The 24,643-nt window shown below is 45.2% G+C and overlaps 1 protein-coding gene across 1 annotated transcript; it reads left to right on the forward strand.

The window, feature by feature from the left end:
- Positions 1-1,665: 1,665 nt before the first annotated feature.
- Positions 1,666-24,379, forward strand: CHRNA4 (cholinergic receptor, nicotinic, alpha 4 (neuronal)). Its single transcript, XM_010569512.1, has 6 exons — positions 1,666-1,836; positions 3,108-3,259; positions 6,665-6,709; positions 6,804-6,913; positions 16,586-17,966; positions 23,792-24,379. Exons 1-6 carry the CDS (start codon positions 1,776-1,778, stop codon positions 23,915-23,917), a joined length of 1,875 nt encoding a protein of 624 aa, XP_010567814.1. The 5' UTR covers positions 1,666-1,775; the 3' UTR covers positions 23,918-24,379.
- The last annotated feature ends 264 nt before the right edge of the window (positions 24,380-24,643 follow it).

The raw sequence follows: 24,643 nt of genomic DNA on the forward strand, positions 1-24,643 counted from the left end.
CCTGATGAGGAATGATTGCCCTTCTGCTACCCTCTTGCTAGCTGTAGGAAGGAGAGGTGCTCAGTGCTGCACAGGACCTGGCTCTCAGGATGTAACCCGTGCTTCAGCTTTAAGTTAATTTGATCTCACATCTGCTGTTTATTAAATTAATGCTGGATGGTTCCCTGGAACGAGCACTACAGATTTTTATAGCATGTCACAGGTACTCAGGTGCTGCGGTGAGGGTCAGGACACCGAAAGCAAGGCAGGCAAACCATACAGGAGTCCATACACCCAGTGAAAATTCTGGTGGGGTTTGGCATTTGAAAGGCTGACAACTGTTGAGGAAGAGATGAGACAAGAAAAGACAGGACAAGATGAGTTTGGTACTACACTGATGTTATTTATAATCTCACTACAGACCTAATTTCTCTTGTGGCTTTAATCCTCCCCATTTTCAGCCAGCAATCTATTATATTGGGAGATATTTGAGATGCTTCGGGAGTAGGGAAATTATTATACATAAAATATGTAGCTAGCATTATTAGAACAGACTTTGATTAATTTTGCAGCTGGCAACATTACCCCTGCCTGAAAATGAAATCCATTTGCTATCTGCGTGGAAGTAATTGTGTTAATATCAAAGCTAGTTTTAAAATGAAATGGAGAGGGCTGTACTCCCTGTCTCCCGTGCAAGGAATCAGGGATGCGAGACGAAGGGCTAGAGTGATAATTCCTTGCTAACACAAGGAATTATCCTTTCCTCCACAAAAGTCTTCATGACTTCGACAGAGATATTTGTGGTATATTTAAGGTACATTCAAGTATATAGATACGTTCAAGTAACCTCTTGTCTCAGTCGCACCTTTGATTTGCATGTTGCCTATGGGCAGAGACAAATATTTGTATTTGTGCTACGTGTTTGTGCAGCACCAAGCACAGCAGAGCCCTGTTCTCATGGGCAGGTTCATCAGCCCAATAACCGCTGACAGCAAAGATACATGCCCAGGCCAGAATTATCTCTCAGGCTAATTACCCTGTTAGTCTACAGAGGTGATTTTGAAAAGCACTTGGACAAGATTAAACAGACAGCTTTTGCTAATTAAGAACTGTTTGGGCTTCGGGTGCTCTAAAGATCCCAGGTGGCCCCTTATCCACCACCTCTGGCTGCAGCTGGGCTCTGGATCCCCCCCTTTATTTCTCATGCTAAAAGTTTTCCTCCCTGCAGCCTGTTTGCTGGAGCGCACAGATTCTCTCCTCCTCCTAAGCAGGGGGTGGGCAGGTCTAACTACATTAAATATACAAACATACCGTGCTCCCTCTCTGCTCCACCAAGGGCTGGCGTGGGCATCGGTGGCCCATCAGCAGCAAAATCTGAGCGAAGGCTGCCCAAAGGGCTGGGGGAAGGGTGAAAACAGCAGCGGCAGCAGCAGCAGCAAATAAACCGAGCAGCCAAACCGCCCCGTAGGAAAGGGGAGAGGAGCAAGCAGGAGAGCCCAGGGAGGCTGTGCATTTTGTGCCTCTTTACGGGAGCTTTCTGCAGCCCTTACGCATCTCTTGCAAGTATATGTGCATCGGTGTCCCAGGGAAGAGCATCCTTCTAGGGGCAAGAGCTGGAAATCAGTCAGAAGAGAAAAGAAACAAACAAACAAACCACCGGCTATTACCTCTTCCCAGAGGCAGGTGAGAGGGAGAGAGAGAAAGGAGTTTAGGGGAATGAAGCTGGAGGATCCAGAGACTCAGAGAGGAAAAGTTGCCCTGACGGGAGACTCTGCGTACTAGAGCTCTGCTCCACAATGGGATTTCTCGTCTCTAAAGGAAACCTCCTCCTCCTGCTGTGTGCCAGCGTCTTCCCCGGTAAGTTTGAGAAAGCTTTTCTACCCCTGCTCTGCTGCTCTTTAGCTCTTTTCTCCCTTATCCCTCTCAAAGATACGCTGCGAAGACCGGTCCCTGTCAACAAGGAATTTCCCCCACTCCTGCATCCTCCCGTCCCATCATTGTGGGTCCCCTAAACACCAGCCTCCGCCGAGCAATGCTTTGCTTTTATTTTCCCCTCCTTGCCTGATTTGATGGGGAAAGGGTTAAAGCCGCGGTGGGGAAGGGGACAGGATGGAGAATACAGGCAGGGGCTCAGCATCCTGCTTCTTGCTTGGGTTTTTCTTCCCTGGGTGAAGTGTGTTAATGTGTCTCCGGGCTACAGCTCTGGCTGGGGAGAGCACAGCCAGCGCTCAGCTAATGCTTCCCTTTGTATAATCCAGGGCAGCTAAAGACTAAGTAGGAGCCATATTCCACGAGGGATGCGGGGAGAGCCCCCGGCTCCCTCTCCCCACCGGCCGTGGTGGAGGATGCGTCTGCGTGCAGCTGGCCCAGGAGCGCAGCTCCCCCGGCAGCCCCCTGGAAGAAGGGTGGCTTTAATTTTTAATAACCAACAGGCACTTCCGATGGTTCCTGTAGCGTACATGCAGGGTCAGGGCTGGTCCTTGCAGCCTCCAACTTTTAAAGTCATTAATGAGGGAAACTGCACTCTTGTTATCCAATTTGTGCTCTCCCTCGTCCTCTTTCTCACCCCTCGTTTTTGTGAAAGACCGGCTATAAAGGTTATTTTGAAGAGCTGGATTTCACTCTGCCTTTTTTTTTGTGATGCATTTGATGCCAGGGTTTTTGTGTAAATCTGATCCAAAATCCCTATCTCCCTGCAGAAGGCTGCTTTTTCCTTTTTGTCTTGCCCTTCTAGCATCCCTCTTTCCTGCTTGCAGACTTCAGTGCTAGAAACTTGCCGCAAAGTGGCCATAAAAATTAGACCATAATCAAGGGACAATGGCTCAGGTGGCATTTTTCAAATGGTTTTAGTGATGGCCCCACTTTCTGCAGACCAAACCTGCTCTGCAATGGAAACCCTACACTGGGACTTGGCCAACGGTGGGTGAACAGAGTGAGAAATACATGGCGATGCCTGGGCTAGCGGGAAGGCAAGTCACCAGGGTGGCATCACCCTCCAGGGTGGCATCATCCCTACTTGCCCATCGCTGGGTTTAGCCCGAGGGTCCCCCCCTGGAGAAAACTCCAGCTATGTGGGCACTTGGACCTGCAGACATTTCACGTCGCCGTGCCCCGTGCCTTCCCCGCAGCCTTCGGCCACGTGGAAACCCGAGCCCACGCGGAAGAGCGTCTCCTGAAGAAACTCTTCTCCGGTTATAACAAGTGGTCCCGGCCCGTCGCCAACATTTCCGATGTGGTCCTCGTCCGCTTCGGCTTGTCCATTGCCCAGCTCATCGATGTTGTAAGTGCAACCTATTTGTGCAACAAGTGGACAAGATTAACCGGGTCGGGGCTTGAGGAGAGGCTCCTGGTGCATGTGGGGTTTTACAGGCTGATCCAGGGTCAGGTTTGGAAGACTTTGCTCTCAGCAGAGAAGGGTTTTCACGCAGACAGCTCTGCTGGAACGAGGGATGACTCATGTGAGTAGCTGGTCATCAAAGTGGATCCCTTATTCTTCATCTAGTACAGGCAAAAATCCCAAATTCCTTATCAAAACGTGTGGGACTGATCACAGCAGGGCAGTGGAGCAACTGGTATAAATGCCAGAGAGTCCTGGCTAAGGAAAAAAACAATAGCTGATTTGGAATTTGAGCCATAATTATTACAACTAATTTGCACAAGCTAATAAGAATAGTGGTTTACTCATTTCTGGAAGACAGTTTGCCTGAAGAGCTTTCTGCAAATGAAAGTTTTGAGTGATTTTAGCTACTCTGGCAGATATTAACAAGAAAATTGTTTCTGAATGTTTGCTCAAATAGAAGTTACATGTGTGCAAACTGCACATGCCATGTACAAAACAGAGTGGTTTGCACTCTAGACTGATGCGCACTGAAATGGTATTTAAAGGATTACTCTATCACGGTGTGTTGGGGTCAAGTGTTGAATCCAACGGAGATCCCTGCAGGGCTGCAGATGTTAAGCACACACACAGGCTTTCTAGCTTGTGCAGATCTTGCTCCCGCATGCTTCTCTCTCCTGTCCCTGTTTGCATGCAACATTTCCCAGGACAGCGCGTTTGTGTAGAGGCAAAGCTCTTGAACAAGTATTGTCCTTGCTTTTGGAGGCTCTCTGTCACTTTTACTGTACTTGTGTGGCAGACTACAAGGGGTGATAATGGAAAGTGTAATGCAGCTTAAAGACAAGACTGGTGTGGGACAGTCATAACAGATGACCCTCCACAACGTTTTATATTTTGAGATAAGGGGGTTGAGATGCAGAGGAAACAGAGCCAAGGTGGTGCAGGAGGTGGGCAATCAAAGACACTAGTTGCTGGAGAGTTGCGTCTCCTTGTGCACAAGCCATCAGCTCTCAGCTTTGCTGCACAGAAATGGTCTTCCATTCCCCGCCTCTCTCTTACGTCAGCCTGAGGGATCCAGGGCTGTTTGCAGTTGCTAATGTTGAAGTTGTACGGTTCTCATCTGAATAATTGATAAGACTAAAGATGAGACATTAGTGACTGTGGAGGCATGAAAGAGATTTTCCATTATGCAGCTGCTGAATTGTGGAAGAGGGGGGATCGATACACCTGCTTCATAGTGCTTTTCCCAGTTTACTTAAGAAGAATTAATCTTCTTAAAATCATGTCAGTGGTTAGAAGTGCAACTAGCAGGCAGTTCTGTGCCAGGGCCGGTGGGTAGAGCTGGAGGAGAGCTCTCATCCCCTCCTACCCCAGTCTGTGTGGTTGGGACTGGTGAGACCCCTTGCCACCGCTGCAGCACTTCAGCTGTCTCTCCCCCTTCCCTACAGTGACACTTTTTTGGTGCAAACCCTGCTGCAATTGTTAGACCCGATGTTCAGCTCCCAACGACAAGAAGTCTGAAAGAGAAATCAGAGCCGTATTCAAACCCCAGCTCCTGCTGACAAAAGCTGGGGGCGGGGGAACAAAAATCAATGTGGAACTTGACATCCCTGCATGTCCTTACCTCAACCTGGCGTGCTGAGGGTTTTCTGAACCCAGGAAAAAGTGGTAAGGGATCGAGCACGTGTCTCGGAGCAGCCACTGAGAAACACACTTGGACTCCTAAAGCCGTGTCTCTGCAGGACCTTGAGCGCTGTGTTCACCTTGAGAAAAGAGGCCAGGCAGCGCAACACCATCCTCAGCTGCAGAATCCCCCCATGTCCTCCGGGCTGGCTCTGTGCAGGAGAAAAAGGCAGTCAGTCATTAGCACATTGCAACCCTCCCTACGAGATAAACCCGTGGGATTAGAGTCATGCTTCACTTGGGTCAGGAGGATGGCAGAGCCCTCAGGTGTGGTGAGGGGCAGGAGGTTCCACCAAGGGTCTGCACCCAGCCTGGCAGGAAAATTCCAGTAAAGGGTAGCACCTGCGACACTGGGATCCCCAGTGCAGGGGCCGTGGTGGAGACCCTCAGATGCTTGAATTGCAAAGTGGTAAGAGAAGCAGATGCTCGAGGACTGGTGCAGCCCAAGGGATGGCAGCCTCCTCCAGTGGCATTCCTCATCTCCCAACAGCACCCAAGAAAGTAGCTGGATATTTTCCCTTTCTTTGTTGCTCATTTGAATGTTTTTTGTATTCCTCCTTCCTCCATGTGCTTCTGGTCCCTAACCCCGGACGAGGGTATCTCTGATCAGGTTTTACACTTGGTGCCACAACAGTAGTGAGGAGGCTCAGCAAGGGGGAGGCACAGCCCCTCCCCGAATCTCCAGGCTTTTAATGTTCAGAATTAATCCTGAACTGCCACAAGAGCCAGGTTAATGACGAGCAGTTTCCTTCCAAATTAGCCCTGTCAATTGAGCTGGTGTTGATGCCAACCAAAGAGGGAGAAAAGAAACAAACCCACAAACAAGCTCTGAGCTCTGGTGCGACACTTAAATCAGACCAGCACTGGGCTCTGCCCCACATAATTCATCTTAGTTATTTACATAGGGGTTCTAATAAGCATGCAAAGCAAGCAGCAAGCAGTAATTAATACTACTACAGTGCTGCCAGTATTATATCTGCCTTACATTATTTAAAAGTATATAGATATATAGTTCTACCTTTCCATACTGCTTGTACTTAGAGTTGGGAAAAAGTCTACCAACTGACAGCATGGGTATACACCAGGCTGTCCAATGCTTACGTGTCAGCACAGTAGCTTGGGTTTATTCAGAAATCCCAATCCATAGTGCTCTAAGTTCATGTATTTGGTAGAAGGAGAAAGACTGCTGAGCTTCATGTTCCCAGAACTGTGTTCACGGATAATGTTTCAGAGTAGAAGTATTAAACACTACTTGCAGATGAAGCTGAGCATTGTAATCCATGCACACATGTGTGAGTAAGGAGATACATATCCATCACTCCCCTTCCTTCGGTGCTCGGGTCAAAGCTGTGGAGCAATTTCCTCTGCCTGGCCCCATCGTCCTAGGCTGAATCCATCAGCACGGAGGAAAATCCCAATAAATTCAAGTCTGTCTGCTCACAAGATTGCCTAGGTGCAGGCTCAGCTGTTCAGTGGTATCAGGCAGCTGTGCCCTGTCCCATGTTAAATTACAGAAACATCTGCTTTTTATTTCCAAGATGGAACTTACATTTATTGCAGAGGTGACTTATAATTAGAGAAATGAAGTACAATTAAGAGAAATTTAATTACTTCCTTGGGCCACTTCATCTGCTTCTGTAACCAATATCTGATCTTGCATTTCAGGATGAGAAAAATCAAATGATGACCACGAACGTGTGGGTGAAGCAGGTGGGTGCACCAAAATATGTGCTTTTCTATGTTCCTTTTCAGTTTTGCAATCTGAACTCTCCCAGCTTTGTAATAACTGCCTCGTTTTTGGCAGGAGTGGCATGACTACAAGCTACGTTGGGACCCCCAGGAATATGAAAACGTCACATCCATCCGAATCCCCTCGGAGCTCATCTGGAGACCAGATATTGTCCTCTACAACAAGTGAGTGTGAGCACTGTGGCCAGAAGGCAAACCCCTCCTTGCAAATTTTCTCTGCCCGTGGTGTTAAGGTGCTTCTTGCAATTATTCCTCCTTATTTTGTTCTCTGTGGTTGAATTCCATGTAGATTCTTATAACATCTGTTCCTGAGGTGCCTTAAATGACATGACTAACATTCATCACAAGGGCTTTGTTCTCCTAATGATCCTTTGTCTGGACAGCAAGTTTTGTTGGGGGATGCCAGGTACTGTTTTCTCTTCACATGTCAGATACACAATTAAGCTGGATTTGAGCTTTCAGTCCTCCTCATTTCACCAAGGAGCTCTCCCCTAATTCATCACCATCAACTGGAAAAGCCAATTACCGAGAATGGGCTTAAATAAGGAAAATATGCTGAAACATGTTAGACTTGTGTGTCTACAAATACAGGTTTCAGGTCAGCCTAATACCATTCTAGAATTATTCTTAAATAGGTATTTGGTCCTGACCCTGAATGCTTGAAAACTGTCTCTTGCATGCACACCTCCTAGGGAGCAGGTTGTTTTCTTTCTTTTCTTTGGAGCCTGTTGATATTCTTAGAAAGACTGTCCAAGTGCCAAGACTGGTTTCTCCTTGGCTTATCATACCGGAGCTCTCCAGTCTCCTAGGTTGTAGCATATCCCAGTCTCCCTCCCCAGCACAGGCTCTAGAGACAACATTTGCTGCAAGCATCAAACAAAAACATCTTTCTATGTGACTAACACTCAGACAAAACACTCACAACAGCAGCCAGGCTCATTTTTAATAAACTGTTGCCTGGTTCTAGTTTGATACAATTTTGCTTTTGTTTTTTAAAAAAAAATAAATGGCTGAAGGAGGAACCTGTCCAGGGGATTGTGAGCTTTGGAGACTATGGAAATTGTTATCTTTCCCATTAGCTTGTCTCTGAACCTCAGTGGTGTGGTGTGATTGCAAACCTCTTGGAAATCACTGCATCCTCACATAGCACCTTTCAGAGATTAGACCAATGGAAATGACTAATTCGTAGACACTTGGACCTTCCCATCCTACAGGGACACACTCTGAGCATGAATATTATATTACAAGTGCCTCACATTGCAGCCAAGAAAGGTGTTGACAGCTTCCACTGGAAAAAAAATGAATGCCCTTGTCCTTGTCATTGCTTAATTAATGACAGTGTTAAGGATGACTATTTTTGGAGCTTCTGGTGGTTTTTGTGGTGTACTGTAGTGCCAAAGCAAATAGCGCTACACAAATCTACATTGTCCATGGGACCTTTGTGCTTTAAACCATCCATTTGCTGGAGCTTCTGGTACACAAGAGCCTGATGTGTCATCTCTGCATCTGCTCCCTTGGCTCACCACATTCACTACGGTTGATGAGCGTGGTCCATGCAAGGAGGATCCTAGCACTAACGAAGGAGGCCTTGGTATCCTTTTGTGCTCTAGATATTTTGGGACTTTATGCCGAAAGCAGCCCCCAGAGGTCAGTGGGCACGCAGACCTCTCAGCTGGGTAGCCTTTGGCTTCTGCCCCTCTGTCCTCATGTCCTTGTTCACTGCCGCTGTCACTTGAGCAACTATGGGGACTCGAGGGAGCCGTTGCCTACCTGCTGGCCACAGCAGCTATTCCAGAAAGTCCTCCTTAACCTCTTCTGGGGTGCGAGTCTTTCAGCCTTGCCCACCTTATTGCTCGACTCAGTCTGACTTGCAGGGAGGTAGGGCAGATAGCCAGTCTAACTGTACTGGTGACCTGCTACCGTGCAGGGAGATCTAGTGCCCCAGCTCCCTAAATCCAAGCTACTTCTCTCCCTTTATCCATAGTGACCATTAATAATCATGCATTCTTCTGTTGGTCGTCATGAGTCTATCATGCATTTTTAATTGGTTACTTTATCCATAAATTAAACATGGATGTAGGCGCCAACCATCAGCCAGTCAGTAATGGTTTTCCATTAATTCTATACCTCTTAACAGCTATATTTGCCCATGCTTTTTCATACAGTCTTATGTAAACTCTTTTCTGCCCTGGGATATATTTCTCTCTTCTACCTAACTTCCTATCATCAAACACATCTGAAGCTGCAGTCAGTATCTTAGCTGCACTGCTCTAACAATCAGGTTTCATGTTTTTTAGGGATTGCAGGGCAAATGCAATGCATGCAAGGCAAAACCTGTAGCATGATGGGACACCGAGATGAGGCTCTTCTGCATGGCAGCTCACCAACTGCATAACCAGGCAGTGCTTCTCCTTGCAGGCATCTCAGCTAGAAATGTCTCAGAAAGAAAGGCTTTGCAAAGATAGCGACTAGTCATGAGTGATCTAACTAGTGATCTAACTAGCTAACAAGGATCCCCTCCCATATTTTACATATATATAATATAAATATATATTGTTTAGAGGGAATTTAAAGTAGATGCATGTAATTCTGGGTCCCTAAGAGCAAGAGAATGTGTGCAGAGACCTTGGTGGAAGAGAGAGAGCGGCCACATTTGCCTTTGCACTGTTCAGGCTTTTTAATGTGAGCTATTTATTGCTTATCACATGATCTGGCAGAAGTACAGCATTTTTGTTTGGGATGGTAACCTTTGGAAAAGAGATTTTCTGGGCAGGAGATTATACGAAGGCCTCTTCTGTTTTCATCTTGGGGTATATATAGAAATGGTGAAATTTAAATTGATTTGAGATTTACATCTTTAAGGAAACCTAACCCCTTGTTGTGAGGTTATTCTCATATCTAAGCTCATTTTTGTCAAAACCTTCCATTTATCCACTCTAGAGGTCCAAATTAAATCAGTAAACTCAGCTGGTTTGGCCTAGAGAGTATATGTAGTTGTCAACATTCATAAGGAATCTAAAACCAAATTAATATCCTACAGGGAAATTAATATGCTGTTGAATTTTCAGTCTTGATGAGATAAGTTCCAAGACTCTGTAAATAGTTTCTACTAGATGTGACAAAACATATGTATAACAGAGGAATATGAGTTAATAGTGAAGTGACAAAGCCTCTTCTTCTCTGCCAACAAGGCCAGCTGTTGCTTATCTGAGCCTGTAAAGGCTCTTCAGATACCACCAAATCATTTCTAAATTAATTATCTAATCCTTTGCATTGACTTATTTTCCCATTCATGAATGGATTTTAAGCACATTTTAGTTTTCCTTTCTATATTTAAAGTAAAAAAAGAAAAATATTTTTTTGTCTAATCAGGAAATAAGCTCTTGGAGCTGCATTTTTTTTTTTTTTTTTTTTTTTTTGCTTCTCCACCACTGTGTTGAGGCATTTGGACCCTGTGCAACATAGAAACTCCAGAGGAGAAAACCCTGAAAGAGCAGGTTTGCAGCCAGGTGCTCCAGCTGCTGAAGGCTGTCCAGAGGAGTGCAAGACCATGTCCTTGAGCCTAATGGATGGGCAGGGAACTTGAAGCGTGAGCTTCACTGGCTAGTTTTCAACTGGATATTCATGATAGCATCATAGCATTTGTCTTCTCTAGCCTGATGGTTGTAAAACCTGGGAAGAAGCTACTGGGAACATTCAGACTTCAAAATTTTCTTTTTTTCTCAGTATTTTCTGATGTTAGCTGTTCCAAAAACTAATCCCTGCCTTAGCCTTGATAGTCACAAAAAAAAAAAAAAAGAATGAAAGACAAGATCATACATGAAGGAAATTCAAATACAAATTTCTGTAATTAGGAGTAGGAAATATCTTGAGGAATTCACCCAGTGGTAATATGGACACAAAGGATTACTGGACTGGGTTAGAAGATCATCTGGCAGCCGGCTTTTGAAAATCATGAGAAAGCAAAGAATTCTTTTGAACTGAATTATAGCAGCTTGTTCTTTTGAACTATACTGTGACATTTGCAACCAGTGAGACTTCTGGAGTAACACTGGTTTCCTGACTCATCCCAAAGCTGTTTGGAGGAGAAATACCAAAAGATGCCCCCTAGTCTAACCTTTAAAATATTGGAAATGTTCTTGACATTTTTCTTTGTGTGTGTATGTGTGTACTTGCACAGATCTTGTCATTTTTGCACCAGATTGTACTTATAATAGGCCCATAGTTGCTACTTCACACTTAAGATTTCCTGATTCTTCTGGGAGTTTAAATGACTATGTTTCTGGAGAGGAAATATATCTCTAGATTTCTTTGAGGTTTGCTGCCAAGCTCTATCCAGAAATACAGGAATGGATAGAAAGAAATCTATAAGAGGGATCTCTCTCATGGGCTGGCACTGTCTTAGCATCCAAAGACTTCTGCCACTATGCTAAGAACAGAGCTAGAGTTTTGCCTCCAAAGTGCTGATGAGGATGCTTTGCAAAGGGAAGAATTGAAAGAAAATGCATAAATTCAGCACTGTTAGAGCCTTCTGAGAAACTTGTGCTTATTTCTTCGGTGTAGCACAGCCATTTCTGAGACAGATGACTAATTTACTAAGGAACAATCAAAATATCAGTTACCACTGACTTCTAAACATCTGAAGCAAGGAAAAGCTGGGATGTGACCTAAAGAAGTACACATCAGTGCACAGACACCTCCATCTATCTACCCAAAATGTTTTGTACCCAAGTTGCCAAGACCTTGGAGATATTTAAAACCCAACTGGACAAGGTCCTGATCCTCTTGTAGCTGACCCTGCTTTGAGCAGGGAGTCTGGACTAGTCATGTCCAGGGGTCCCTTCCAACCTGTGAATTTGTAGTTACCATTTTGGTGGCACAAACCAATTTTTAAATAAAATATTCTCTGATTTTCTTTTGGAGAGTATTTTAATCTGAACATTGCAGAAGCATCTCTTTAATGTCTACCAAAGGGGTACATTCTTTAAAGGGGTCTTAAAAGTCCAATTTGTCTTAGTTACTGCTGTTCAATGAAAAATGTTTTAAATAAAGACATTCTAGCTGTATCCATATATGTATATAGCTAATTTTCAGGCTTTTAAAGCTCTGTTTGGATTTAAATTGTATCATCAGAAATTAAAATAAATGTATGCCTCATTTACATGCATTCTGAAAACATTTAATTTTGTGAGATGATGTATCTCCCAACTGCAGGGAAAATAGAAACTGGCAAAAAAAAAAAAAAAATCTCCATCAGCAGAGCTTTTTAATGAAATACAGTTGGTGGCTGCCAGTAAAACAATGCCATTCTTGAACCCTTATAAACTTAGAAGAGTTTAGAAGAGCAGCCTTTATTCTCGAAATGAGGAATCAAAGGCTGCAGAACACAGCAGCACTATTTCCCTTGTCAAAGGAATAAGCAACCATCTTCTTTCTTTACTGGTGTACGCTGTTGTATTTGACATGAAAATATAACAGCTCCAGTACTTTATTACTGACAGATTTTTAGAGCTGTCAGGTCAGGGTAATCTGGAGAGCCTGATTATCTTAATTCTCATGGTTTTGTTGTGATGTTTAACTTGTGCTCACTCCATCTTCCAAATGGTTTTTCATGACGACTGTCACAATACAGTGGTCTAGACTGAACGAGATGAAAATGTGCTACCACCATAAAGGGATGACTGCAGATTTTCTCTGTCCCACTGTGTCAGATCTCCCATCTTTCTGTCTAAGGAAATATTCACATTATAGAGTCAGGGCTGTCAGCACAACTTAGCCAGGAGTGGGTTTTCCCACAGCAGAGCTTTCCACAATAAAACAGGGTTTCCCCGATCTCCTACCTGCAGACTTCATTTGCAGTCGGTTGTCTCACCTTCATCCCTTGGAGGAGATCGGGGAAGAGCTTTGGAAGACCATCAACAGCCAGGTGACCTTGTTTGCTCCCTCTCTTATGTCAAGAGGAGCAGAATGAAAACCTCACCCAGGATGAAGACATCTCTCTAGGTTCACCCCACATCGGCAGGGTGCCTGCAAGCGTAGCTTCCAATCCAGTAAGCGTATGCTTGAAGGTCCAGTGTGGTAAGCTTGAGGAAGGAGGCAAAAATGTATGTATGCACAAAGGGTTAAGATGACTGCAAACACTATCTTTGCATGCTATAGCTGGCTTGGATACAGTCTATGTCTGTACAACAGCAAGGCTAGTCTACCTGCTTACAAATTGCTCAAATATCTCTACGTTGAATGGCAATGGGAAGTTCACACTTGCCCAGTAAAGTCCAGAATTACTTCACAGCCCTGTTAGGTTGGTAAGCAGGAGGATCCCAGGATTTTTTATTGCTGCTCAGAGTCATTAGCTGACTCTCAAAGGCAAGACACTGTTCTGCTGCTGGTTTCACTCCTGTCATGGCACTGCAGGCAAAATCCAGCTTACAAGGGAGTACCGGTGTTATTTGTAACAGCGTGTGAGCCAAAGAGGACCCAGGATGAGGCCTGGTTTGTTAGGCAAGCAATTAAAAAATATCTTCCTCATCAAAGAAGCAGATCGTTTATGGAAATAATTGACACAAGAGATCTGCAGCATCACATTGCAGAAGAGAGCTATGTGGCTAGTCACACAAAGACTGCAAAACTGCCAGACAAGACATTTCTGGGAATGAAACATAATTATTATTGTTCCTGGATGAATTTTTAGGAAGAGTTTCATGCCCTTTTCCAAGTTTTTAAAAGAAAAAACACACACCTGTGTTATTTACCTAGCCACTAACATGTTGCTCCACCTAAGAAGGGAAACACTAGTAGGTGCTCCCTTTTCTGTAACATGAGTTGAACTGTAAACATATTTTTCCATTAATGAATGGTTTAATCATGCCTCAGAGATCTCATTAAATGCAGAATTGGATTCCAAATTCCTATTGAGATTTAGAAAGAAAACCACCAAGAACAGTAAACACTGGACTGTCACTTGTTGTGCATGTTTCATGTCTCAATCTGGCTTTACAGTGCAGGCAAAACTCAGGAGAAAAAGACAGTTTTCATCCAAAGCAAGTGGTCCTGGAATATAAATTAGATTTAAGAAAGAAGAGGTAAGAAAGGAGTTGGGAGGATGGTACAATGGCATTGCTCGGTTTTATTTGCATCTGAGTAAAACACAATGGTGGTTTTGCCTTAATCCCTTTTGAGAGCAGTCTGGGTTTGTGCATATTTTTAGCTTTCCTGTCTTTAAAAAAAAAAGGACATTTTAAAGCTTTAGAAAAAGTCCGGTTCAGAGGTCAAAAAGCACTGGGTCCTTTTGTGTTCTTTTGTTTTTCCAAAATCTGCCACAAAGAGCAAAGGCTTTCCATTATAGAAACAAAGAAGAGTTTAGTAAAAACCCTGGTTCTCCACCACACAGTAATTCTGAGTTTATTTTCCCATTCATTCAACCGACCTAGAAAATCATCTCAAAAGACAAAGATCTGGGCTGTGATCCTGGGGCTCAGGGGCATGTGCCATCTCTGCCCAGATATCGTGTTAGCCAAGACAGCTCACTGAGGGCCGCATCCTGCCACTGTTTCCCAAAATGAGCAATACAACACCAGTCTCAGTGGAAACCAGTGTGGTCATGGACTGACGAGGATGCTTTACAGGGCAAAACAAAATACCAGAAGGCCTTTTTCTTTTTTTTTTTTTTCCCCTTTGCATATGAATTAATGGATGATCTCCTAAAGAAATAAATTTAGGGAAGTTCCTCCACCTTCAGCAGCTGGAGGGGCCCCGCCGGATCGTCCCTGCACTGTTTATCTTGCTGCTGGTGAGGAAGAGGAGAGGTGTGACCCCCGCGCACCCCGTCCCTGTATAGCTGCTGTCACGGCACATCTGAGCACTGAAGCAGCAGAGCAGGGCCAAGGGAGTTTGCCAATTGCTGGGAAAGTGGCTGCAGGCTGGATCGGCTCCAGCCGGGAGGGCTGGGCGGGAGCAGAGAGCTTTCTATCTATATCAGCCTGAATAATTCATCTCAAGTTTTTAGCAGAAGCTCTCCCTCCCCTGCTCAACCTCCCTTTTGTTTGGCAGCGTTGCTGTTTGCAGTTCAGCATCGCACGACAGGCTTCTTCCTCTGTATCCCCGAGTTCTGCAGCGGCTCAAGCCGGGTGTGTAAGATGGTCCTCAATTCCCTCCCTGCTCTTTGGATGCTCTTTTCTCTATTCCTGGAGCTAGACTTGAGGGCATTGCTCTACAGATTCCACGTGCTGGTTTTGGTTGGGATTTCAACCTCTCAGGCATTTGCTCGTGATGAAGAAAATTGCGGCTCTATCCAAACCTCACCCACATTTTAAGGCTGCTTGAACCAGGGTGTTTGATCCGGGTTGTGACTGTCCAAGGATACCAAAATCCTCTGTCCACAAGTAGAAATCAAAGAGGAGAGAGGGGGTTTGAAGTTTCAGCCAGTCACTGCCCAAAGGGGCTGCAGATGTAGGGCCTTGGCTCATTTTCAGGCGAAGGTGTGATCTTGTGATTCAAACACCCAGTCTCCATCACAACGATTATTCGAACAAGGAGATATGTCACCTGTGCAGCTCTCAACGCTTCACTTTTTCCCCTTTGTGTAAGCTAACGCAGGCTGCAGGTCCTGCAGACGCTGCCCGGAGAAAGGATGCTGCTGTAGAGAAGGTACCTGTGGACTTGGCCCCAGAAATGGAATTTAAGCGTCACCGTCCACGTGTCCTCCTCACCAAGAGCAGGGGAGGAACAGCCCTTTTTGATGGCATAGCCACGCAGGGCATTAATTACCTGCTGCGCTAGTTGAATCTCTTAATGAGCTAATTCCTTTCGGTGGCCTCCGCACACTGGGGCAAGGGGCAGGTTCCGTGTTTAATGTGCAGTAGCGGAGGTGTGGGGGTGAGGAAGGAGCGGAGCTGTGGCTGGGGATGCTGAGGCAGGGGGAAGGACAGGGCTGTCTCCAGGGCTGGGGATCCCATTCCCAGTGTTTCTCAGTCTCCCTCCTTTCTCCAACACTATTACAGCTTGAGTGTGGCGTTCCCCCGTGGTCTTTCTTCCCCCAAATCCTCAGTGCACTCATTTGTCCTGTTGCCTTTTTGGATCTCCCTCACTTGTATCCCAGTGACAAGCTGGAAGCAGCTGGTGTCACGGGTGCACGGCACGGTGCTGTGGGAAATCAGTGCACTGATCAGCTGAGAAAAGCAGATCCAAACCAAAAAAAAATGCTGTTTATGCAATAGCTTTTTCGCTGGCTGAAAAATGGCTTTCTGATATAAAATCCTAGGTTGTTATCTGTGTATCTTATACCAGCACACAGACCCCAGTTGAGAGTCCCTGTAAGAAGACACCGTAAAAGACAGCTCTCTTCCTGACTGGGAAATCAAGAGATTAACTTTCATTATTCCTATTAATAGGATGTTCTTGCTGTTTTTCATGTAAGAGACTGAATGATTACCCAACACTGTTTCATTTATAGCAGCTGTCACAATTAATTCTGCAGAGCCCACAGCCACACTACCTGATAGTGGTTCCTCCCACCTCTCTGAAGCAAACTCAACCCTTTCCAGGGCATTTATGAGACACCTTTGAGGAAAACTTGCGTACGTTCACCTCAAGGACGTGAATTCGGCAAGTTGAGGGCTGACATTTGCATGCAAATCCAATGCTTGCATAAGCCAACAGAGTTCAAAACCCACTGGATGGAGTGGATGGATCCTGTGTTTGCACATGATGTGCCTCTTGCATCTCTCAGGTGCCCCGAGTGCATTTTTGGAAGCCAGGTGCTAAATATCCTGTTTCTTTAACAGAGCTGAGATGTCCCGGAGAAGCCTTAGTCTTTTTTTATCTTCTATCTCTCCCTAGTGCTGACGGTGACTTTGCAGTCACCCACCTGACCAAGGCCCACCTATTCTATGATGGGAGAATTAAATGGATGCCACCTGCTATCTACAAAAGCTCCTGCAGCATCGATGTTACCTTCTTCCCCTTTGACCAGCAAAACTGCACGATGAAGTTTGGCTCCTGGACCTATGACAAAGCCAAGATAGACTTGGTGAGCATGCACAGTCATGTGGACCAGCTGGACTACTGGGAGAGCGGGGAATGGGTCATCATCAACGCTGTGGGCAATTACAACAGCAAGAAATACGAATGCTGCACAGAGATCTACCCCGATATAACTTACTCCTTCATTATCCGGAGGCTGCCACTGTTCTACACAATCAATCTGATCATCCCCTGCCTGCTGATCTCCTGCCTGACTGTCCTGGTCTTCTACCTGCCCTCCGAGTGTGGAGAGAAGATAACCTTGTGCATCTCCGTGCTGCTGTCCCTCACTGTGTTCCTGCTGCTTATCACAGAGATCATCCCATCTACCTCCTTGGTCATCCCTCTGATTGGAGAGTATCTTCTCTTCACCATGATATTTGTTACCTTGTCTATCATCATCACCGTCTTTGTGCTCAACGTGCACCATCGTTCCCCGCGTACCCACACGATGCCTGACTGGGTGAGGAGGATCTTCCTTGACATAGTCCCACGTCTCCTTTTCATGAAACGTCCCTCTGCGGTGAAAGACAATTGCAAGAAGCTCATCGAATCCATGCACAAAATAACCAATACACCGAGGCTTTGGTCCGAGATCGACGTGGAACCCAACTTCACTACCTCATCTTCGCCCAGCCCCCAGAGTAACGAGCCGTCACCCACATCTTCCTTCTGTGCCCACCTCGAGGAGCCAGCCAAGCCTCAGCCGATCTGCAAGTCCCCTTCTGGGCAGTACTCTGTGCTGCACCCAGAGCCTGTACAGGTGACCTGCTCCTCTCCACAACCCTCATGCCACCCCCTGAGCGACACCCAGACCACGTCCATCCTGAAAGGCAGATCACTAAGTGTTCAGCAGATGTACAGCCCCAATAAGGCAGAAGAAGGGAGTATCCGCTGTAGGTCCCGGAGCATCCAGTATTGCTACCTGCAAGAGGACTCTTCCCAGACCAATGGCCAATCCACTGGCTCTCCAGCATCCCAGCGGTGCCACCTAAATGAAAAGCAGCCCCAGCACAAGCCCCCTCCGTGCAAGTGTAAATGCAAAAAGAGCGAGGCAGCTGGCATGCCAGCTCAAGGAAGCAAGACTCACAGCGCCAAAGAGCAGCATCTTGTGTTGATGTCCCCAGCCCTGAAGCTGGCAGTGGAAGGGGTTCACTACATTGCAGACCACCTGCGAGCAGAAGACGCGGATTTCTCAGTAAGTATCCTAACTTAGCCTGCTCGCCTTGGGTAAGTCAAAAATGAGCTGCCAAGGAAGCCCCACCAAACCTGGGGGCTATACAGAGAGTACAAGTGCTGATGCAGGCTCAGCCATTCCTGATGTTGTGGCTTTTGAACACATTAACCACTATAAGCTGGAGAGTTTGTCCTTGGGGTCTTGGCAGGCATGTGGGCCAAGGGGGTAGCACAACCAAACCATGCTCAGAGCTGCTCTAGCACAACGAGATTCTCCAGCAGAAAATAGGAGTAAAGTTGTTGTTAGGTAGGAAGGAAGCAGCTAAGATTGTGAAAGGGACCCAAAAAGCAGTCATGTGGTGGGAACGTAGAAGACATTCTTTATAGAGAAGCCTCTGACAGATGGGGAATTCACATTCTCTGTTTTTTATTAAGCATTGACTCTGGCTACTGAGCCTAGGAAAGCAAATTCCCCAAATAGGTTGTGGATGTGGGAAGCGCGTAGTAGCGTGGGGACATTGCAGGGTATGTTTAGCTCTGCGTGATGTGATTCCTCGTTAGTGAACTTCCACTGGAGCAGTTGGCTCTGTGCGGGAAGGTTGGTGGACAGACAAATTTCACACTTGCTCGGAAGGGGTAAATATGGCTACAAATAGAGAAGGAAAGTAGAGGCTGAAATAATTTCTTTTAATGGAGGTGGTGATGCATGTACAAATGCCACATCCTTTCACACCTCTTGTAGCTCTTCCCCTGCAATACTATGGATGCGGTGTGCTAGCTAATTATGGCCACAATGAAGGAAGCCACAAGATAACCTGAAGTTAGTGTTCTTACTGAAGAAAAGTCTTACCTGGCTTTTCCTAGAGGGATCTGTCAGCAAAAGGTACTTTTTCAGCTGTGCTTACAGTTTGATTTTCTCAAGATTTAGAGTCAGTGCAAGTCATAGTGCTTTTATGCAAGACTTCCTGGGCATGAAGAGTGTCTTTATATTTGCATTTTTCACAGCACTGAGCACTTAGCAGCAGCAACAAAAGATTAAGTGCTACTGTCCATTTATATACTCTTTGGTACCATAGTTTGAGAGACCCCTGTTCTTTAATGTATTTCACTTCACAAGATCCCTTTGAGGAAGTAACTGTTTATTCCTCATGTTGAGAAGCAAAAGCCAAAATACGGAGATGAAGTGACATGACCAAGGTCACAGAACAAATCTGTGTCAGAGATGGGCTGTGAATCCCCATCTTCATTAGTTGACAGCCCAGCACTTTTTGCCAGGCTAAAGCACTTCACAAGTACATAGGACTGCAGAAATTAAACTCTGCTCTCTCCTCCTAGCAATAGCTGCAAGTAAACCCATGGAAGTCAGTTGATTTTAACTCACTTATTTCCCCATGGTGCAGATGAAAGACTATTACACCAATAATGCTTCCCATTTCAACTGAGTCTCATTCTGCTAAGCTTGTTGGTATCATCAAGAACTGAGTCAATGAATATCTTGGGTTCTTCCCTTCTAAACCATGACTGCAACTTTCTTTAAAATGAAAACAGTCTTCAGAAGCCACAAATTTTCTTCTTATACCTCCCACTACTCTTCCCTCTTGAAAAGAAGCGATTATCCTGAGGAGAAAGCTATTTACAGCACTAAATATCAAAAGCAGAAGAAAAGGAGCAGTTTTGAGGGCTCTGACCAGACCTCCTGCCAGCCCAGCCTGCAAGCAAAGGCACCAGGAAAACATCCAACAACGAGCGGAGGAGGGTCCCCCCCAGGACCACCGATGCCCCAGGCTCCCCATAAAGAGCCTGCAAACCTGCCCGCGGTTCTCTGCTCTTTCACGGCAGTTGTGGTCGGCACGGTAGGCAGAGGTTGGGTTTTCAGATTTGGGGGAATAATTGCTGACCCCAGTCTGAGGCTATACTGTTTCTTTTTCTGGATCCAAGTAATGTCAAGTGGGAAAGCACATTTTTTCTCCCGGTGGAAATGACAAAGAAGGAGACATGATCTTTTGGAATTGAAATTTAGAGTAAGGAGCAGAACTGATCTAATAAAATGAGAATTTATTGGGGAAAAAAATCAGTACTCAGAAGTTTGCTTTCATCTCAAGATCAAATTGTGGCATTTCTTCATGGAAGTCTTCAACAAATCTATCAGCAGGCACCTCTGATGCAGCTGCAGCCCCTGGGACACAGCTCGCTGTCTCTGGGGTGATATTTTCAGAGACATGCACCTTCCCAGAATGAGAACAGAGCTTCTTTTGAAGTTTCTGTCTTTTTTCTAAAGCACCATTGCCACGGGGGCAGTGCTTCTAAATTAAAAGTAAATAGCTTGTTTAATTAAGTGCTTCAGCAAAGAGAAAATGGGAAATGCAAGAGGCAGTTGTTTGTTACAAAAAGATATCTACAAACAATACAAACACAATGGTACACTGGGGAAAATGCAAGACCAAATCGTCCCAGCATATGATAGAAATGCCATTAGAAATTAATTACAGACTGAGAAGCAAAACAAGTTGCTTGTCACACACGAGCCAAAATAACCAGACACCAACAGCACCGTCTGGAAAGCCTTGGTGTCCTCATGCCTGTGTGCATCTCTGGACTGCTCTAATAAGAAGACTTTGAAGACAGCCTAAAAATAAAATGGGAGAGAATGTAGCCGAGGGGGAGGAAGCACGGGATAATCTCACTGGTTTATTTTTAACAAAGTACAATAAAACCACCCGGGACTGCTCTAATCTGTGTTGCAGGCTCTGGGTCCTTGGGATTCGATGTCACCAAGGCACCCCAACCCACCATGCAGACCCCGGGGCAGGATGCCCTGTTCCCACTGCTCAGACCTGCAAGGAGCTGGACCAGGGAAGAGCTGCAGATTTCCTTACTTTTGGGGAATTTGGGGGGTGAGGGAGTCAGCTGGTCCCTGCCCCTGATCTTTTCCCAAAAATAGTTTTGAGCGAGCTTCTTAAAAACTAATCAAAATACAGCTCACGAGTTGGGGTGGCAGATGTTGACAGCTGCATAGATGTTGTCAGAGAGGCCTCTGCGGATCATGCTCCACGTGAGGTGCTGGACCACAGGGAAATGCTACAGTGCTGTCAGAAAACAAAACAAAACAAAAAATCCAGATAATTTCCTTTTCCTCCTCCTCTTTTTTTTTTCATTGTCTCTCCAAAATTTCCAATTTCACCCTTCTGTGCTCTCGGTCTGGAGCTGGATATTGGTTTTGCAAACACCTGATGTACTCCCGGCCATCATTTTCAAGATGGGCTCAGTATTTATGCATACGCCATTACATCTGAAAGCAAATTTCTGTAGAACTTTACAAGTTGTTCCTCTTCTCCCATTTGCTCCTTCTTTTCTTAAAGAGAAACTCATCTAATTTCTTTTCTTTGCGTGACCTAGCACTTACTTTTACTAGCACAAATACTCAAAAAAGCTTATTTTTCCAGGATGGGGCACTATTTACTCAATCCAGCTTTCCAGTTGGACATCAGATCGTAAATTGCAGATTTTCTTTACACGTTGGTTGCATCATGAGACACTAATGCCATAAATACAATCACCCAGAGCTTGCTTAGCTGCCCTTCTCATGAGGGATTTTAAGCATCAGAGACTCGCTCCAACTCTCAGCAAGTGATGAATAGACCAGAAAACATGTATAGCAAAGGGGAGTTATCCACCGAGACTTTATCCTTGGGATGAGACAATGCCTTTTGATTTCAAGGGACACTATTTCTTTTACTCACCCTAATTATAGATGGATGTGCTAGGGGCTGTACAATCAGAAAACAGCATGGTTTCCCCCAGGGAGTTGACAAGCTTCAGGACGAACCTCTATTTGTTTACTTCTGCCCATTGAATAGTAAAGACCTGCTTACCTTGGTGCTATTTTTAAAGGGAATAAAATTATCCATTGCATGAAAATATTTAACCGATTCTTACGCTCTTGAAAAGGTTCAGGTATTCCTGAAATTTAAGATGCTTTGTTCAGAGAACAAATTATGGGAAAACATGATATGCTCTCCAGTGCGTGCCTCATTTCCCAATTTACAAAGCTGCTTACTGAGCCAAGGAGCTGGAGCAATACCAGATGATTTAAAGGCCTAACCAAGCAGTCCACATGGCAAATAATGAGAGGCGTAGTTAAAGAGCTCCCTTTGCTGGCGTTGCTTCAGCTGAACGTTGTCTGCGTTGAGGCACAGAGTGACGACAGGTACTTTGCAAATACCTTGGAAGATTGATGATCAGTTTGTGAAGGGTTCAGCACTCCAAAATGAGGTAAATGCACATACCTTACCTGCAAGGAATAATTCTCTTGGCTTAATAAAATGTCACAGCATTGGCCGCGGAAGCCTGGATTGTATATTCTCTCCCTCTGACACATCATGATTTCTCTGTACCACCCACAAGGTGTAAGATAAAATTTAGTGGTGCATCCATGACTGGTAAAGAAAGAGAAGACTCAAGGTGAGTTTACAGAGTCACTGTGTTGTGCTCAGAGCTTGTTTGTTTGGTGCTTGGCAGATCATAATATTTTAGGACCTGAAGTTGCCACTATACCTGTGAAACATCATCTGCTGCAAATGGCTATTTCACCAATACTTGGATTGCTTCCTTTACCAAAATTAATTTTCAGTATAATCAGCAAATCCTTAAAAAAAAAAAAAAAAAAAATCAAGCCAGGTCTCCTACCAATTGTGTTTTAGCTCACACCTAGTATTTTGGGCTACTCCCTTATTATTCTCTCTGTTTAAAACAAACCTAGGATCTGTGAATGAAAAGGCCTGTATCCTTAGAGTTACATTATTATTGCACTGTGCTTTTCATTCATGCTACAGCCCAATGTACAGGGCAGCTTTGGGCACGGTGAAGCCACTGTTTGCTCAGGGTCACAGACTGGTAGGTGCAGTAAAGCAGCCCCAGCAAAGCGCAGCCTTGGCTTTGCTGTCTCCTTCTCCTTACAACACACTATGGGCTTGCTGCAATCACGGCCACCAAAGAGGTTTGAGCTAGCTCCTGCTGAGATGTTTTCCCTAAAGAGCAAGGCAGCGTGCCAAATTTCAGCCCTTGGGTCTATTAATCACCAAGTGGTATATTGTAGGAAATTATAATCGGTACAGCCGTATCAAATAAAACTTTGCCATCTGATCAGTCTTCTTCTGGGAAAGAAATTAATAACAGCAATGTAATAAAAGAGGTTTTCATATGTATGTGGTTTCTTACTTAATGAAATAGCCATTTACAATTCTTTCCTGATGGTATTAATAAGTACCAGACTTCCCCAGAGAGGAATTGCTGGAAAGCCTTCCCCAGCAAGACAAAAGTGGGGAAAAAGCAGGGTGAGGAAGACCATTTCTTCTATTTGCTGGTTAGCTTTCAATGCTTACTCACCCAGAGCTGTAAATCCCTTTGCAGAGAGTTTGGCTTCGTTAATCTGTAAGCAAATCTGTTTACAAGCATGGGGAAACGAGTAATTTCTTCTCCCCCGCCCCCCCGCTTGAATCACAGCCTCATTTACACACCCAATTACAGCTGTTGCTCATGGAAAATAGGATAGTGAGTGTGCAGATGGGCTTAATTATCCACGGGCGTATGGCATCCCTGGGGAGCTGTGAAACGGGTTTGCAATTGCACATGCACACCCACGCAGTCTGGGAATCTGTCTCCCACATCAGTGATTGATAGAATAAATCTTTGCTATCGTGTAGGACCACTAAATGTACGTGAGACCTTCCTCTCCTATCTCTGGACTTAAATGAAAATATCCTGGTTTGGAATAAAGCACTAATAGTCTTCATAAGTTCTAATCTCAAATAAACGTTAATAATTGGCCTTTCACCTCTGTGTTCCCAGGTGAAGGAAGACTGGAAGTACGTTGCAATGGTCATTGACAGGATCTTCCTTTGGATGTTCATCATTGTGTGTTTGCTGGGAACTGTTGGTCTCTTCCTCCCACCGTGGCTGGCAGGAATGATCTAAATATAGCCCCAGAAGGAAGAAAGTATATCCCACTCTATGGATTTTAGTTCACCTGGAAGGAGAGGAGCAGAGAAATGGAGGCAGCCCTTTGAATAATTTACTGCGTGCCCACGCTTGAGTTGCTCCAGAGCTTTCTGGGAATACTTTCCGAGGTTGCGCCGTTTTGCCAAGCCATTTTCATCTCCTCCATCTAATTTAGGGGAAAAGTTCTTATTAAAGTCTGTACATAGCATGGTGGCATTCATTGGCATATACTCAGCAATGTAAGAACACGAGCTCGTTCCCTAAAGCAGCACATAAAGAGGCTTCGCATCTACAATCCAGCCCCTGGCAAATTAGCTCCAGTTGTCTTCAGAGGTCTCAGCGTGCCCTGCCTAGTAATTTTGCCCTGTCAAGCTGAAGTGGTTCAGGACCGTGTGTCCCTGTATGAGTCATTTTATAAATAAAGTTCCAGATTTGGGATACCTGTGCAGGATGTGGTCTGTGGTCAGCTGGTAAAGACGGACAGACTGGAGAGGCTGAAAGAATTGCTCGAGGCAGCTCAGCCCCATTGGGACCGACAGTGATCATTAGCACAGCAGTTGCAGTCTTTGTATTGACAGATTTTACTTTGGCCAATGCCTTTTAGAAGCCATGGGGACCATAGCTGAGTGAGCATCATGCAAATGAAGGGAGGATTTGGGGTTAAGATTCAGACCGTGTTGGTAGCACTTTGGTGTGCTTTCC

The sequence above is a fragment of the Haliaeetus leucocephalus genome, unplaced genomic scaffold, assembly GCF_000737465.1.
Source record: "Haliaeetus leucocephalus isolate CR32 unplaced genomic scaffold, Haliaeetus_leucocephalus-4.0 Scaffold273, whole genome shotgun sequence".
NCBI classification, from domain to species: Eukaryota; Metazoa; Chordata; class Aves; order Accipitriformes; family Accipitridae; genus Haliaeetus; species Haliaeetus leucocephalus.

Coding starts and splice junctions, on each gene's coding strand:
- CHRNA4 (XM_010569512.1), top strand. CDS start 1,776: ATGGGATTTCTCGTCTCTAAAGGAAACCTCCTCCTCCTGCTGTGTGCC. Junction 3,260..6,664: donor TTGCCCAGCTCATCGATGTT/GTAAGTGCAACC, acceptor CTTGCATTTCAG/GATGAGAAAAATCAAATGAT. Junction 17,967..23,791: donor CAGAAGACGCGGATTTCTCA/GTAAGTATCCTA, acceptor CTGTGTTCCCAG/GTGAAGGAAGACTGGAAGTA.